The sequence below is a fragment of the Nerophis lumbriciformis genome, linkage group LG29 (assembly GCF_033978685.3).
Source record: "Nerophis lumbriciformis linkage group LG29, RoL_Nlum_v2.1, whole genome shotgun sequence".
Classification (NCBI taxonomy): Eukaryota; Metazoa; Chordata; class Actinopteri; order Syngnathiformes; family Syngnathidae; genus Nerophis; species Nerophis lumbriciformis.
This window is the reverse complement of record NC_084576.2, coordinates 14,112,107-14,129,787: the sequence shown is the minus strand read 5'-3', so window position 1 is coordinate 14,129,787 and position 17,681 is coordinate 14,112,107. Positions and strand designations below refer to the sequence as shown.

Genomic DNA, 17,681 nt, shown 5'->3' with positions numbered 1-17,681 from the left:
GGCTGAGTCCGCTCTCAGTGCTGCTGGAGTTTATCGCCAAGTTGCCGGCTGAGTCGGCAACCGGACGTGACTTCACACGCAACCAAAGTACTGTAACATGGCACCGTTGAATTTTACATGAATCGGTGCCAAAAAAGTACCGGATTCGGTACTCATCCCTAATAGCAAGTGATGATTGGAAAACATAGCTTTCTTTTCTATGGCAGTAAGGAGCAAACTGCTGAGACAGCCTATTAATGAAGCTGATGACTTTATTGTAGAGATATGTCCGATAATGGCTTTTTTGCCGATATCCAATATTCCGATATTGTCCAACTCTTAATTACCGATTACGATATCAACCAATACCGATATATACAGTCGTGGAATTAACACATTATTATGCCTAATTTTGTTGTGATGCCCCGCTGGATGCATTAAACAATGTAACAAGGTTTTCCAAAATAAATCAACTCAAGTTATGGAAAAAAATGCCAACATGGCACTGCCATATTTATTATTGAAGTCACAAAGTGCATTATTTTTTTTATCATGCCTCAAAACAGCAGCTTGGAATTTGGGACATGCTCTCCCTGAGAGAGCACGAGGAGGATGAGGTGGGCGGTGTTGGGGGGGGGGGTTTATTGTAGCGTCCCGGAAGAGTTAGTGCTGCAAGGGGTTCTGGGTATTTGTTCTGTTGTGTTACGGTGCGGATGTTCTCCCGAAATGTGTTTGTCATTCTTGTTTGGCATGCACTGTATGGTGCATATTTTTAACACTGTTAAAGTTGTTTATACGGCCACTCTCAGTGTGACCTGTATGACTGTTGATCAAGTATGCATGTGCATTCACTTGTGTGTGTAAAAATCCGTAGATATCATGTGGCTGGGCCAGAACGCAAAAGCAGTGCCTTTAAGGTGTATTGGCGCTCTGTACCTCTCCCTACGTCCATGTACACAGCGGCGTTTTAGAAAGTCATACATTTTACTTTTTGTTACCGATACGATAATTTTGAAACCGATACCGATAATTTCCGATATTACATTTTAAAACATTTATCGGCCGATAATATTGGCAGTCCGATATTATCGGACATCTCTACTTTATTGTAAACATTAGTACGACAAATGTAACCAAAGTTTCACACCAGCAGTTGCGTAGCGCAAACTACAATCAAGTGCATGCAGAAGTAAATAAAAGCTGCGAAATGTCATTTTTTTGAGTTATTAACAACTACATCAGGAGGTTGCCTACAGCCACAGATGATCATTTTAATGTTTTGCGAGCATACGAAACATATTTTGATATAGGAATTAGTTGGAGCATTTTACGACATGCAAAGGTTGTGTATAATCCAAAAAATTATGATACAGGAAGCTAACATTCTCTCATTACTTCCTGCAGGTATGACATCACGTCCACAGAGACAGTTTTCGACAACGCAACACGTAGCAGAATCGTACGTACCCAAAATAAACATTGATGGGAGGTGAGGGTGATATGCTTCACGTTTGCGTGTCTTTGTGCGCAGGTTGCAGAGATTATTTCCCGCACAACCTGCAGACACACTTGCCAAACCACCGGTGAGGACGCGCTCGTACTTCATGTCACATGTGTGATAGCTAACACAGGAAGCTGATTTTTGCGCTTCACTGCAGGCATCATGTCGCTCGTGGCTCGGGCCGTCTACATCTCTGCCTTTCCTTTGCATGATGTAAGTAGAGCAACAGTATCCACATGCATGCACTTCATCATGTTTAATTCGAAAGAGTTAGGAATACAGTTAAGTGTATTATGATACATTCATTCGCTTGTGGCGGCCTGCCACAAGTAAATTAAATGTATCTATATTTTTTCATATTTTCTGATGAAGGGTTGGTAACACTTCACCTTTTTGGCGATATATGTGAACCATTTTCCACAAAATATTGATTATGTTCTGTGTTTTGAAATTCGAGTTTGAGAACCGGTTTCTGTAGCACATGCACACACACACGTACACACACACAACCACTTACAATGCACTGAGCTGCAGCCTGGCCTAGTAAGTAAGTAAGCGGTTAATTTTGTTTTGTTGAATTCTCATTTGTTAAACTTCTGTACAAGTTCAAAACGATAGCAATGCTAATTTATTTAGCCTGTCAATGGGATCATCCATTGTATGTTAGCATTAAGGTAGCAGCATAAGAGCCAACCTTTATCCTGCTTCTTTCAGTTTATACCAAACTGTATTGTTGATTTAACACGATTCCTACAAGAATGTGCGCTTCATGTGTATTTTAATGTACTTTCCTTTGTGTGCTTGGTAGGGATGCAACAATGAACAGTATAATGATAAAGCATAGTAAAACTTCCCATGGCTAGTATTACAGTTTTAAATAAAAATGATCGTAAAACTGTTATTGATAACATTTTGATAAACTCGCGGACCAGTGACACTGCACTGGAGAAGCAAGTTAATATTCGCTAGCTTAAATGCTAACATAAAAATAAGAGACATTAACGTCTTTCTCCATTTAAAAAAACGACATACCCCAATCTAAACTTATATAAACACATTACAGTGAGAGCAACTAAGATATTAAATTGTGCACGTTGAACTTAAAGGCTGGGATCGATCGATAAGAAATATAAGAAACAGGAAGTGAGTTTGCGTGACGTCCCATAAATCAGACTTGATGCACCCAACACACATATTTTTGTTTGTCATTTTTTTAAAAACACAAACACTCTTACAAATTAAAACTCAAGAAGATAAACATATTTCAAATTCAAATAAAAATAATATGGCTCTTAAGTAGCAAGAACAATATTACTTTATAACATATTTCCTCTGCCAAGTAAGTATATTATGTGGCTATTTATTTATTAAATTCAATTTGTTTCAATACAACTTGGTTATACATGTGTTGGAGTACTTTTTGACCACATTCAACAATACCGTCATATTATTGATAACCATGATCATTTTGGTGACAATAAATGTGATATGAAATTGTCATATTGTTACATCCCTAGTGCTTAGTTTCACAGTAGCTTCATTGTGGACACTATAAATAAATAATGTTAAATTGGAAGTTTTTCATCTCGCCAATGACATGAAAGGACTGTTTACTTCTCTGCCAAACTAAATTCCAACATTCAGGAAGGGCAAAATAATAAATGTCAATAAAGCCGGGGTATACAAAGTGCAGGCGCTGTTACATCAGTGTAAAAAAAAAAAAAAAAGCAGCAATAGTTGAAAAATACAGATTTGTTTTAAAGTGTCATAGCCAATTATGCAAATTTTACGATGATGTTGTGTTGACACCCCCACTGCCACAAATAGATTGCCAATCTGTGGGAAACACTGGAGTTACGAAAATCCACATAGAGTACATAGCACACTTCTGATCAATTATCTCCAACCCAGGGGTCGTTTTCCCGGAGAGGAGATAAAGACCAGCGCAACGATAGACAGGTGAGCCTTTTTATTAAGTTATGGTAAATGGTAAATGGGTTATACTTGTAAAGCGCTTTTCTACCTTCAAGGTACTCAAAGTGCTTTGACACTATTTCCACATTCACCCATTCACACACACATTCACACACTGATGGTGGGAGCTGCCATGCAAGGCCCTAACCACGACCCATCAGGAGCAAGGGTGAAGTGTCTTGCCCAAGGACACAACGGGCGTGACGAGGTCGGTAGAAGGTGGGGATCGAACCAGGAACCCTCAGGTTGCTGGCACGACCACTCTCCCAACCGCGCCACGCCGTCCCCAAGTTACTGAACAAAACCATTAAATAATGACTCACTTGCTGGACATTTTTATGTTGTTGTTGTTTTTTTAATGCATTTTAGCTGTTTTTTATATATATGTTCTGTACTTATCGTGATGTTTATTTTTTATTTTTTAATCTTTCATCTTTTGTTTTTTTGCACTGTTTTTAATGCATTTTAACTGTGTTTCATATATATGTTTTGTACTTATCGTGTTGTTTATCATTATTTATTAATTTTTTATCTTTCATCTTTCTGTTATTTGCACTATTTTTATGCATTTTTAATTGTGTTTTATCTATAAAATGTTCTGTACTTATTGTGATTTTTATTATTATTATTTTTAATCTCGTACCTTTCTGTTTTAATCTGGACAGCGCTTTGGGGCAGTAGTCTGTTTTAAAATTGTGCTAAATAAATAAATCAGCCTTGACCTTGACTTGTTGACATGTGTTGACATCCTCCAGGTGCTTCATGAAGAGTGGGCTCGATATGGAGTCATGCACAAGTACCAGCCTGTGGATCTCATCAGGTTTGTCTTTTCTCAGTTGATTATACACAAAAAAATAACCAAGTGCATTGTTGCTCATCTCAAAACGCTTCCACCGCGTGTCAGCGTGGCTAAATATGTTTCTTGTACAGGAAGTACTTTGGGGAGCAGATTGGCTTATATTTTGCTTGGTTGGGTGTTTACACTCAGCTCCTCATCCCTCCGTCAGTACTGGGAATCATCGTCTTCGTCTACGGCATCTTGACTGTGGACACTAACGTGCCGAGGTAGGCGATTCGTCATGTACACACGACTGAACAATTTTATTTACAGTGTGTTCATCGCGTGTCAAGTCAGGAGACGTGCGACGACAACCTGAACATCACCATGTGTCCGCTGTGTGACGGCGTGTGTGACTACTGGCGGCTGAGTACGGTGTGCTCGCTGGCTAAGGCGTCCTACCTGTTTGACAACGGAGCCACGGTTCTCTTCGCTATCTTCATGTCTCTGTGGGGTAACGAGATGTTCTTTATCTGTTTCATTTCTATTTTTTTATAGTAGAAAAGTGACATGAACAAGGATACCCCAACTTAAAAGTATTTTGAGATAAGAGCAGTTTATCAGCTAGTTGTTATGCTTTAAGTTGCAAGCAAAAATTTGAGTGACAAGCATCCTTGCCATTACTGCGGAACCTCGATTTTCGAACTTAATTGGTTCTTGAACAGGGTTTCGTAAATCGAAGTTAGTATAGTGAAGCAAATTTCTCTATAAGAAACAATTTAGACATGAATAATTGGTTCTAGCCTCAATAAAAGTCCCTATTTTAGTAAAAGAATGAATGTACTACTATGTGTGTGTGTGTGTGTGTGTGTGTGTGTGTGTGTGTGTGTGTGTGTGTGTGTGTGTGTGTGTCTGTGTCTGTGTCTGTGTATGTATATAAATATACAGGATATATATATATATATATATATATATATATATCAAGCATGGAGTGATAGTTTAATATCGTATAAACGCATGCTTACCTTAGCTAAAGCTAAATATTACTCAAATCTCATCCGCCTCAACAAAAACGACCCTAAATTTTTGTTTAGTACAGTAGCATCGCTAACCCAACAAGGGACTCCTCCCAATAGCTCCACCCACTCGGCAGATGACTTTATGAATTTCTTTAATAAGAAAATTGAACTCATTAGAAAGGAGATTAAAGACAACGCATCCCAGCTACAACTGGGTTCTATGAACACAGATACAACTGTATCTACGACGGATACTGCAATACAAAATAGTCTCTCTCTTTTTGATGAAATAACATTAGAGAAACTATTACAGCGTGTAAGTGGGATAAAACAAACAACATGTTTACTCGACCCACTTCCTGGGAAACTTATCAAGGAGCTTTTTGTATTATTAGGTCCATCAGTGCTAAATATTATAAACTTATCACTTTCCTCTGGCACTGTTCCCCTAGCATTCAAGAAAGCGGTTATTCATCCTCTGCTCAAAAGACCTAACCTTGATCCTGACCTCATGGTAAACTACCGACCGGTGTCCCACCTTCCCTTTATTTCGAAAATCCTCGAAAAAATTGTCGCACAGCAGCTAAATGAACACTTAGTGTCTAACAATCTCTGTGAACCTTTTCAATCCGGTTTCAGGGCAAATCACTCTACGGAGACAGCCCTCGCAAAAATGACTAATGATCTACTGCTAACGATGGATTCTGATGCGTCATCTATGTTGCTGCTTCTTGATCTTAGCGCTGCTTTCGATACCGTCGATCATAATATTTTATTAGAGCGTATCAAAACACGTATTGGTATGTCAGACTTAGCTTTGTCGTGGTTTAACTCTTATCTTACTGACAGGATGCAATGCGTCTCCCATAATAATGTGACCTCGGACTATGTTAAGGTAACGTACGGAGTTCCTCAGGGTTCGGTTCTTGGCCCTGCACTCTTTAGTATTTACATGCTGCCGCTAGGCGACATCATACGCAAATACGGTGTTAGCTTTCATTGTTATGCTGATGACACCCAACTCTACATGCCCCTAAAGCTGACCAACACGCCGGATTGTAGTCAGCTGGAGGCGTGTCTTAATGAAATTAAACAATGGATGTCCGCTAACTTCTTGCAACTCAACGCCAAGAAAACGGAAATGCTGATTATCGGTCCTGCTAAACACCGACATTTATTTAATAATACCACCTTAACATTTGACAACCAAACAATTACACAAGGCGAATCAGTAAAGAATCTGGGTATTATCTTCGACCCAACTCTCTCGTTTGAATCACACATTAAGAGTGTTACTAAAACGGCCTTCTTTCATCTCCGTAATATCGCTAAAATCCGTTCTATTTTATCCACTAGCGACGCTGAGATCATTATTCATGCGTTCGTTACGTCTCGTCTCGACTACTGTAACGTATTATTTTCGGGTCTCCCTATGTCTAGCATTAAAAAATTACAGTTGGTACAAAATGCGGCTGCTAGACTTTTGACAAGAACAAGAAAGTTTGATCATATTACGCCTATACTGGCTCACCTGCACTGGCTTCCTGTGCACTTAAGATGTGACTTTAAGGTTTCACTACTTACGTATAAAATACTACACGGTCTAGCTCCGTCCTATCTTGTCGATTGCATTGTACCATATGTCCCGGCAAGAAATCTGCGTTCAAAGAACTCCGGCTTATTAGTGATTCCCAGAGCCCAAAAAAAGTCTGCGGGCTATAGAGCGTTTTCTATTTGGGCTCCAGTACTATGGAATGCCCTCCCGGTAACAATTAGAGATGCTACCTCAGTAGAAGCATTTAAGTCCCATCTTAAAACTCATTTGTATACTCTAGCCTTTAAATAGCCCCCCTGTTAGACCAGTTGATCTGCCGTTTCTTTTCTTTTCTCCTCTGCTCCCCTTTTCCTTGAGGGGGGGGGGCACAGGTCCGGTGGCCATGGATGAAGTGGTGGCTGTCCAGAGTCGGGACCCGGGGTGGACCGCTCGCCTGTGCATCGGCTGGGAACATCTCTGCGCTGCTGACCCGTCTCCGCTCGGGATGGTGTCCTGCTGGCCCCACTATGGACTGGACTCTTACTATTATGTTGGATCCACTATGGACTGGACTCTCACAATATTATGTCAGACCCACTCGACATCCATTGCTTTCGGTCTCCCCTAGAGGGGGGGGGTTACCCACATATGCGGTCCTCTCCAAGGTTTCTCATAGTCATTCACATCGACGTCCCACTGGGGTGAGTTTTTCCTTGCCCTTATGTGGGCTTTGTACCGAGGATGTCGTTGTGGCTTGTGCAGCCCTTTGAGACACTTGTGATTTAGGGCTATATAAATAAAGATTGATTGATTGATTGATTGATATATATATACATATGTATGTATGTATGTATATATATATCTATATGTATGTATATGTATATATATATACATACATACATATAAATATATATATACATATACTTAGGCCTACTACGCTCTATATATATATATATATATATATATATATATATATATATACATACATACACAAACACACTGTATGTACTGTATGTGTGTATGCATGTGTATGTATGTATGTATATATATATATATATATATGTGTATATACTGTATGTATATATATATATATATATATATATATTTATATTTATATGCGTGTATATATATATATATATATATATATATATATATATATATATATATATATATATATATATATATATATATATATATATATATATATATCAATACAACAATGGCAAGCTGTAGTGTCACTGCACGTACACACACAAAAGTCCCTCTGGTACTTTCAAAATGCTACAATGACAAAAAAAACTGTTAGAAAGTAAAATCTTTTTACCTTGCTGTCAGCAAACGGCAGAGAAGGGACAGGAGGCAGAGAGAGGAGGAGGTGGGGAGGAGGGGTCGTGTGTGTGTAGGTTCCCCCTCCTCTATAAGTGTAAGTCCACAGCAATTACCTCCTTCTTTCCAGGCTAAATTGCTGGCTGTTTGGGGTTTATATAGAGTAACAAAATAGACAAAACTTGGTAAATGGCGAGAAAAGAAAATCAAGGTTCCACAGTACTCTCTGTACTTGAACGGGGCTGTTGCTCATACTGGTTATTTTTCTCAGTACTCGGAACAAAAGGTCCAATTTCCAAACATTTGTTGTGTGTACTTCTAGCTGCCTGTTTCCTGGAGCACTGGAAAAGGCGACAGATGTGTCTCAAACACGCTTGGGACCTAACCAGCCTGGAGGACGAGGAGGTACTGCACGTCCATCAAACCTAAGAAAAGTGCACATGCAGCAACTTTTTTTCTTTTTTTTTACTTTACTATTTTTGACATCTCTAAATCCTTTCCCCGCTCACTTTTCACAAGGATTCTGTTTAATCCCAAATCAGTTCAGGGGAGAGTGCTAACCTCAAAACACACACACACACACACACTGCTTTGGCGGTCCATCGTAGTCGAAGATGACGTAGCTTCCATTTTGTTGCTCTGGTCGGTGGCTATCGTTGCTGGCGACGATGCCACGCCATATGACTATGAAGTCCGATCCTGGAACCACACGTCCTGCCACAGTGGGGACATGTCAGGCCTGGATCAGGGGGCTGGGATGGTTCTGGAACTGCAGGGTGGTGTCTTCGCCTCCGCTGATCCCTCCGGTGTTGGTTCCGACACTCCTCCAGATACATGACCCCGTCATGGCACAGCAAACGCCACAGCGATCGATTGGCTGCAGCTGTCTCAAGTTCGTGGGGTTTGATGTTGCACCTCTTCAATATCCCTTTCAGTTGGTCTTTGTACCTCAGCTTTTGTCCTCCGGGCTTTCTGCTGGCTGAAAGGAGCTGACCATAAAGCATCTGACGAGGCAATCGGTGTCCTGGCATCCGGATGGTGTGACCAACCCACCGGAGTTGTCGCTTTACCAGGGTGGCCTCTATGCTTATGGACTCAGTGCGCTGCAAGATGTCCGTATGAGGAACTCGGTCCTGCCATGTGATGCCAAGAATGCGTTGGAGACATCTGATGTTAAATGCATCAAGGCAGCGGATGTGTCTGCGGTCTATTGTCCAGGCTTCTGACCCATACAGCAGAGTTGAAACACACACCGCCCTGTAGACTAACACTTTCGTTGAGGTTCGAAGGTGGTTGTTTTCAAACACCCGGGAGCGCAGTCTTCCAAAGGCAGAGGAGGCTGAGTTGATACGAGCCTGGATGTCATCATCTATCTGGCATGTTGGGGTCAGAATACTGCCGAGGTAGCAAAACTGCTCAACGAGCTTGAGGGGTGTGCCGCTGATGGTAAAGACAGGGGGTGTAGGGGATGGGGACCTCTCCTGGATGAGAACCTCTGTTTTCTGAATGTTGATCACCAGACCTAGTGAGCGGTAGACTGATGACATGGTGTCTAGTGCATGCTGCATGGCATCAGGAGTGTGAGCGAGGAGTGCGCAGTCGTCTGCATATTGCAGCTCCTGGATGTTGGTGCCTGCCATCTTCGTCTTTGCCTGTAGGCGCCGGATGTTGAATAGGCTCCCATCCAGGCGAAACTCGATGGAGACACCACTATCCTTCGTGATGGACTGCCGGAATAGGAGTGTGGCTGCTGCCAGGAAAAGATTGAAGATCGCTGGGGCCAGTACACACCCCTGCTTCACCCCTACTTTCACGGGGAAAGAGGAGGACTGCTCACTGCCTACAAGTACACAGGCCTGCATACCATCATGAAACTGTTTTAGTATGTTGAGAAACTTGGGGGGGACACCAAACTTCTTGAGGATGCTCCAGAGCAAATCACGGTCAACTGTGTCAAAGGCCTTGGTGAGGTCAATAAAGGTAATGTAGAGGTCCTTGTTTTGTTCCCTGCATTTCTCCTGGATTTGACGGGCAGCGAAGATCATGTCTAGTGTACTTCGGTTCTTTCTGAAGCCACACTGTGTCTCTGGGAGGATGCCCTCTGTTAGAAATGTAAGGCGAGAAAGCATAATCTTTGCAAGTACCTTGCCGGCCACTGAGAGAAGGGAGATGCCACGACTATTTCCACAAGATGATTTATCTCCTTTCCTCTTGTAGATGGTGACGATGTTGCTGTCTTTCCATTCTTGAGGCAAGGCCTCCCTGTGCCAGATGGCTAGTATGAAGTGAAACAGCTTCCGCTTCAGTAGATAGCCTCCCTTCTTTAGGATCTCAGCCGGAATTCCGTCAGGGCTAGGGCTCTTGTTGTTTTTGAGGCTCCTGATTGCAGTAAGAACCTCACTGAACATGGGAGGGTCATCAAGGAAGGGAGAAAGCGGGAGATCTGGGAGTGCATTGAGCACTAATGGATCAGAGGGGTTTATTTTATTGAGCAATGAGTCGAAGTGCTCAGCCCAACGCTCAAGAATTTGTTGTTTATCCTTGAATAACACGTGTCCGTCTGCGGATCTTACTGGAGCGATGCTTCGCTTTTGTGGGCCATAGATGGATTTTGCAGCAGCGTAGAATGCGTAGGTATTATTAGCATCTGCATATCCCTGGATCTCCTGGGCTTTTTTGAGCCACCACTCATTTTCCATGAGCCGCAGTTGTTTCTGTGTCTCAGCGCTGGTTGTTTTATAATGGTGGAGGAGTGATGGAGAGTGAGGGTTGGAGAGCAGGGCAGCATGGGCTTTGCGCTTGGCGTCCAGCAGCTCCTGTATTTCTACCGAGCTGTTGTCGAACCAGTCTTGATGGTGCTTCTGAGTAAAGCCAATGGTTTCAGAGGCAGCTTGATGTAATGTTGACCTCAGTTTTGCCCACTCACTGTCCATGTCACAGGTGGTGCCATAGTCCTCCAAGGTGGAAAGTCCCGTAGCCAGCTTGCTGCGGTAGTGAGATGTACACTCTGGAGAATCCAGGGCCCTGCAGTTCAGTCGCTTTCTTGGCTGCTGTTTCTTGTGTGGGGGTCGGATTTTCATCCTCAGCTTGGATCTGATCAGCCGGGGGTCAGTCCAGCATTCAGCCCCACGTAAGGCTCTGGTTATGCAGACGTCTTGTCGATCTTGTTGCCGTGTAATTATATAGTCCAGCAGGTGCCAATGTTTGGACCGTGGGTGCATCCAAGATGTTATGTATTTCTTTTTTAACTGAAAAATTGTGTTAGTGATGAGAAGTTGGTGCTCAGAGCACAGAGAGAGGAGTCGAATGCCGTTGTTGTTTATTTTCCCAGATCCATGAAGCCCGATTATTTTAGTCCAGAGCTGGGCATCTGTGCCAACTCGGGCATTGAAGTCACCCATGAGGACAAGCTTATCGGACTTAGGGACTCTGGATAGGGCAGCCGCAAGAGACTCGTAGAAGGCATCTTTGATGTTACTATCAGCATCCAAGGTAGGGGCATACGCACTGAGTAGCGTAGCAAACCGGCCTTTCACCAGGGGGATACGCCAGTTCATGAGCCGCTCACTGATGCCTTGGGGGGACTCTGGGATGTTATTGAGTAGTTTGCTTTTTACAGCAAAACCAACTCCATGGAGCCTACGTTCGCCTTCCGGGAGACCCTTCCAGAAGAAGGTATAGCCTTCACCGACTTCTGTCAGGGAGTCTTCACCCGACAACCGAGTTTCACTGAGTGCTGCGATGTCGACATTGTATCTCTTGAGCTCATGTGCAATGAGCGCCGTCCGCCTATGAGGTCTCTCAGTCCCATCCTGCGTGTCGAGGAGGGTGCGGACATTCCAGGTAGCCAGGTGTATAGTCATATACTTTCTTTTGTTATGTTTTCGACCGCAGTAGGGGATGCCTTGGTGGCTGCGGTTTGCCACCCAGGTGTGAGGAACAAACAATTTTTGGGTCACCTTTTCTAGACCCTTCCCCAATTTGGGGTGAGCAGTGCGGACCCTAAATAGGGCTGCTCAGTCACATGGGCAGCTGCCGAAGGAAGATCATGTTCCTGATCCCAATCTTCACAACGACCATCACACCCATGCCGCCTCTGTGCAGGATTCAAGCTAGGAGCTTCCAGTCACATCCTTGACCTGCCCCCGTCGCTTTATCCTGTCACCAGAAGACTTTTCGGAAGAAGCTGAAGCCTGCGCAAAGAGTGTATTTGTGTGAGGGATGGTGCGCGCAGTTCCTTCCCCCACAATCTTGGCCACATCCACCATATTCCAGTGGCACGAGAGAAACTCGAGACGACCTTCAGGTGAGTGCAGTTGCAGGGGACTGCCAGAGATCCAGTCAGCCAGAGATCCGGTCTGCTGGAAACCTGCCCATGTGTGTGTCCCCGGAGCACAGATTTTTCATTTAGGGTTTACTCCCGTAGCCATACTGCCTCCCGGTTTAACCCACATGGCTGTGGGGCGCCTTCTTCTGCCTTTGCAGCCGTTGTGGTGGTTCTCACACCCACCGCCCTCCGCCTGCTCTGCCATTGAGGTCTCGTGGTTTGGGATCACTCTTAGTCTGGTCTCTACCCTTCGATCTGTTCGGCTTGGGTGACCCTGCCAGGAGTGCGAGACTCCAGCCGACATAGCTCTAGGGGTCATGGAGACGCGCAAAGTGCCTCACCACGATAAGGTGGTGATCCCGTCGAGACACACACACACACGCACACACACAGACGTATGCATGTACGCACTTACGTGTTGCGCTAACATGACTCTGTCCTGTAATGGGATTGGTTGCTTCTTAAAGTGGAGAACTTGTTTGAAAGGATGAACATAAATACACATAACTTATCTCTCTGACTTCTGCCTCTCTAAATGTGCTGCCTGAAGGAGCGCGTCCAGGTGAGCATGTTTCTCTAATTACTCCTTCATACACCTGCAAGGAGTAAAAAAGTACTTCAAGGGGTAGTTTTACTCAAACTTGTAGTTTTGATAATCAAGAGGACTGTGGAAAGTGCCGAAATCAAGAATGTGTGGAAACAAAATGTTTACCTTACACTTTTAATACTCAGCCAGCAACAATAGAACATTTCATTGTCAATAGAAATGCCTGGTTATAGATGACTACAGTGTATTCCACAGGGCATTTTTTTTTATATCTGGACCGTCATGCACTAAGTAGGTAAAATTATTACAATTAGAGTGTGTTTGGTCTGCTTACGGTACTTGATTAAATAACAAGGAATGGGCCACCACAATATTATATATATTTAGTATTTTCTCATGCATTCCAAAAATACAAATAAATAAAAACTCAGTTTGTCCATCTTGTTTGAAGTTAGTCAGAGGGAGATGCTAAAATAACAAGGAATGCAAAGGTGTAGACCAGGAGTGTCCAAACGTTTTCCACTGAGTGCCGCACACTTAAAAATCAGAGCATGCAGTGGCCATTTTGATATTTTTCATTTTCAAAACCATTACAGTATATAGATTTTTTTTATTGTTTCGCCAATATTACATACAGAAAATGTGACATGAGACATGCAAATATAAATAAAATACACAGAGGACATGAGTAAAGAAAATTAAATGAGCTCAAATATACCTACAAACAAGTCATAAAGAGCATGTTAGCATTGTTAGCTTGCAGTCATGCAGTGACCAAATATGTCTAAATAGCACTCCCAACAAGTCAATAACATTAACAAAGCTCACCTTTGTGTATTCAAGCACAGCATAAAATGTTTGGTGGACAAAATGAGACAATGAAAGGAGTGGCATAAAACACGTCTTTCTGTGGCAGAGTTGGAGAAAGTTACACATGTAAACAAACTGTTGCGCCACAGTCCACACAACGACGGTGAGTTCAAGGACCGCCGAAATTAGTAGGACAAAACGGCGCTCGCCAAATACTCTCATCAGTGAAGCATAAACCGAGACATATTAAATAGTAGGCTTTCTAACCAATTAGGAAAGTTTGTGTCATGTTTGTCCTCTTACAAAAAATTAGGGCATCGCTGAAGAATGCAGCTCTAAAGCCGCTGATACGTGGGCTCTATTTAGCGCCAAAGAATCACTTAATTAGAGTACAATGTTTTATTTTCCTATATTCAAACATAGTGTTACTGTCCAAACTGTGTTTAATGTTACAGGGGCCAAAATAATAATTATACTTGTTAAATAAAACATCTGCCTTACTTTAATGAATACTTAGTGTAGGCCTACTACGCTACTGTATTTCAATGTTGGTCATTATGGTGGTACTTAATGAATACTTAGGTCTACTACGCTACTGTATTTCAATGTTGGTCATTATGGTGGTACTTAATGAATACTTAGGCCTACTACACTACTGTATTTCAACGTTGGTCATTATGGTGGTACTTAATGAATACTTAGGTCTACTACGCTACTGTATTTCAATGTTGGTCATTATGGTGGTACTTAATGAACACTTAGGTCTACTACGCTACTGTATTTCAATGTTGGTCATTATGTGTTATGATCCGCTGCCCGGATCATATTTTTTGTTTACGTTTTCAAGATACTTGTGTTTTTGGTTAGTTTTGGACTCCTTGAGTACCTGTTTTGTACACCTGAGTTTGTTGCCATGGCTGCTTATTATTTTCACCTGCCGCGTTTGTTCCCGACACGCACCTGTTTGTCATCACTGACATTATTATTTAAGCCTGTCCTCCCTGTCATTCGTGCTTCCTTCATAGTTTGTTTTCATGCAACAGTTGACGACTTTTGTTCTGGCTCTGTACCTGTTAGCTTCCACGCTAAACTCCTTTTTTACCTTCTAGCTCCCATGCTAGCTCTTTTAGTTTTTGCCTTATGTGCTATGAGCACCTTTTTCTTTGTTCCAGTATAATTTATTCCGGTAAATAAATCATTTCTTTTACCTTCACGCTGTGTCCGAAGTCCGTTGCATCCTGGGAGAACGAAACCCCGCATCACCATGCGCCCCGGTCGTCACAGTACGAAGCAAGCAAAAAGAAGTTCTCTCGCATCGGGCCTGACGGAGGTGGATGAAGAAGGTGCGTGGATGGTCCTCCGAGCGATGGAGGCAGAGACGCTCCACTGCAATCCAGATGAGGAGATGATATGGGGACCTGGAGGTGTTCTGGTCCCGATCGACTCCATCTGGCCCGGGGAGGTCCGCTCTCAGCCCGCTCGCACGCGTCAGCGAAGGCGGAAGTCTCACAAAACGGCTTCAGCTCGCGACAGAGACGCGCCACCCCCGCAATTCTTCCCTCCGGAACACAGCCAAGCAGCCCAGGATTCCCCTCCGCCGATGTTTGGTAATCCCATCACTCACTTTGCCAAACAGTTCACTGATTGGGCTGTCAGTCAGCTGGAGACCCACGCGGATGACGTCATCCCGTCCACTGGTGATGACGTCATAGACGAAGACATTTTTTTAAATTCAGTCACCTCTTTCTGTCAGCCGCCTCCAAATGACTTTAATTCAACAATTAAATACTATCAGGACATTTTTGTTAATTATAAGTCTAGTCAGTACCAGTCACATTCTGGTTTTCAAGCCCCACCCCCTATGGCTCAAGCTCCGCCCACTCCTCTGTTTTCTCCCTCCTGGTCGTCCCTACAGTCCACTATTGAAGAGCAGAATAGTCAATTTGGACAATCAAAAGGGGAGGAGCCTACCCACCTCCTCACCTCCTCCCTCCCACCCCTAAAGACTTTTCCAGACTGCACAAGACGCGTCTGGGATCCGCTTCTTGAGGGGGGGGCTAGTACTGGGTGCTTTGCTAGTGGGCGGGCACAGCTGCGCCCAGCCAAGCCCAAAACTCCATGCCGGCCTCCGCCACCAGACATTCGGCATGCTAAGCCGCAACCCCCGGCCAGGCCACCTCCGCCAAAGTCACGCCCAGCACCTGCTCCAAGTCTGGTTTCCGCACCAGCACCTGTTTCCACGACAACGACAGCCCGGACGCCTGCCACTCTGACGCCACCATCAACCCTGGTGGTCCTGCAAACACCATCCTCTCCACCTCCTGCTCCATCGCTGCAAGGCACACGAGACCCCGCAGTGACCGACCAAGTAAAAAGGGCATTGCACCAACAGGCCAAACAACTTGGACAACAGGAGGAACAGTTTGGCGTTCTTGGGGCTTGCGTCAACGCCATGGCGGAACGCCAAGACGCCCGCCTTGACGCTTTGGAGAGACATCTGGGAAGTATTCTCACCGTGCTGCAGGTGATGATTTCCCCTACGGCCAACCCAGCAGCCCAGCTGAGACATCCACCACTCGCAGATACTCCGTTGCCTGCTCCGCCTCTGGCTCCGCCCACGCCGACAGAGACGACGCCTTCTGTTTCCACGGCGACGACGCCTTCTGTTTCCACGGCGACGACGCCTTCTTTTTCCACGGCGACGACGCCTTCTTTTTCCACGGCGACGACGCCTTCTGTTTCCACGGCGACGACGCTTCCTGTTTCCACGGCGACGACGCCGCTTCCTGTTTCCACGGCGACGATGACGCTTCCACGGCGACGACGACGCTTCCTGTTTCCACGGCGACGACGACGCTTCCTGTTTCCACGGCGACGACGACGCTTCCTGTTTCCACGGCGACGACGACGCTTCCTGTTTCCACGGCGACGACGACGCTTCCTCCTGTTTCCACGGCGACAACGACGCTTCCTCCTGTTTCCACGGCGACGACGACGCTTCCTCCTGTTTCCACGGTGACGTATGCTCTCTCCTCGTCGTCTCAGCGACCTTGGGTGGTCTGGCGGCGCAAGCGGCGCTCTCGGAGGTTAGAGTATGGACGCCAGTGGCGCAAACAGCAGCGACACCCGAGACGTAGTCGCAGAACTCTCCGGCTGCTGAACTTCTGGCGCCACTCACGCCCACCTTCTCGGCAGCCACAAATGTGGCCTTTCCGTGGTCGCCCGTTCCATTCGCCGCCGCCACCTGACTCGTTCCCGGTGGATTCGGGGACATGTGACCTGGCGACCCTCCGCCAAATCCTCCCTCCACCCTCCCTTGACTCTTGAACTTTGTTATAGTTGGGGGGGTTTTAGTTTTTCTAGGGGACATCTGGAATCTGTCCCTTAAGGGGGGGGTACTGTTATGATCCGCTGCCCGGATCATATTTTTTGTTTACGTTTTCAAGATACTTGTGTTTTTGGTTAGTTTTGGACTCCTTGAGTACCTGTTTTGTACACCTGAGTTTGTTGCCATGGCTGCTTATTATTTTCACCTGCCGCGTTTGTTCCCGACACGCACCTGTTTGTCATCACTGACATTATTATTTAAGCCTGTCCTCCCTGTCATTCGTGCTTGCTTCGTAGTTTGTTTTCATGCTACAGTTGACGACTTTTGTTCTGGCTCTGTACCTGTTAGCTTCCACGCTAAACTCCTTTTTTACCTTCTAGCTCCCATGCTAGCTCTTTTAGTTTTTGCCTTATGTGCTATGAGCACCCTTTTCTTTGTTCCAGTATAATTTATTCCGGTAAATAAATCATTTCTTTTACCTTCACGCTGTGTCCGAAGTCCGTTGCATCCTGGGAGAATGAAACCCCGCATCACCATGCGCCCCGGTCGTCACATTAT

At 44.5% G+C, this 17,681-nt stretch overlaps 1 protein-coding gene across 2 annotated transcripts in view; it reads left to right on the top strand.

The window, feature by feature from the left end:
* The window catches only part of ano2a (anoctamin 2a), a 78,930-nt gene that overhangs the window by 36,679 nt on the left and 24,570 nt on the right, over positions 1-17,681 (top strand). The window contains exons 6-14 of one of the 2 annotated variants that reach the window (XM_061925025.2): positions 1,384-1,438; positions 1,511-1,562; positions 1,638-1,693; positions 3,392-3,439; positions 4,210-4,274; positions 4,385-4,519; positions 4,586-4,746; positions 8,434-8,516; positions 12,989-13,000. In XM_061925025.2, the coding sequence (XP_061781009.2) occupies positions 1,384-1,438; positions 1,511-1,562; positions 1,638-1,693; positions 3,392-3,439; positions 4,210-4,274; positions 4,385-4,519; positions 4,586-4,746; positions 8,434-8,516; positions 12,989-13,000 (667 nt within the window). The remainder of the gene's footprint in view (positions 1-1,383; positions 1,439-1,510; positions 1,563-1,637; positions 1,694-3,391; positions 3,440-4,209; positions 4,275-4,384; positions 4,520-4,585; positions 4,747-8,433; positions 8,517-12,988; positions 13,001-17,681) is intronic. The other variant, XM_072911848.1, reaches the window with a different exon arrangement.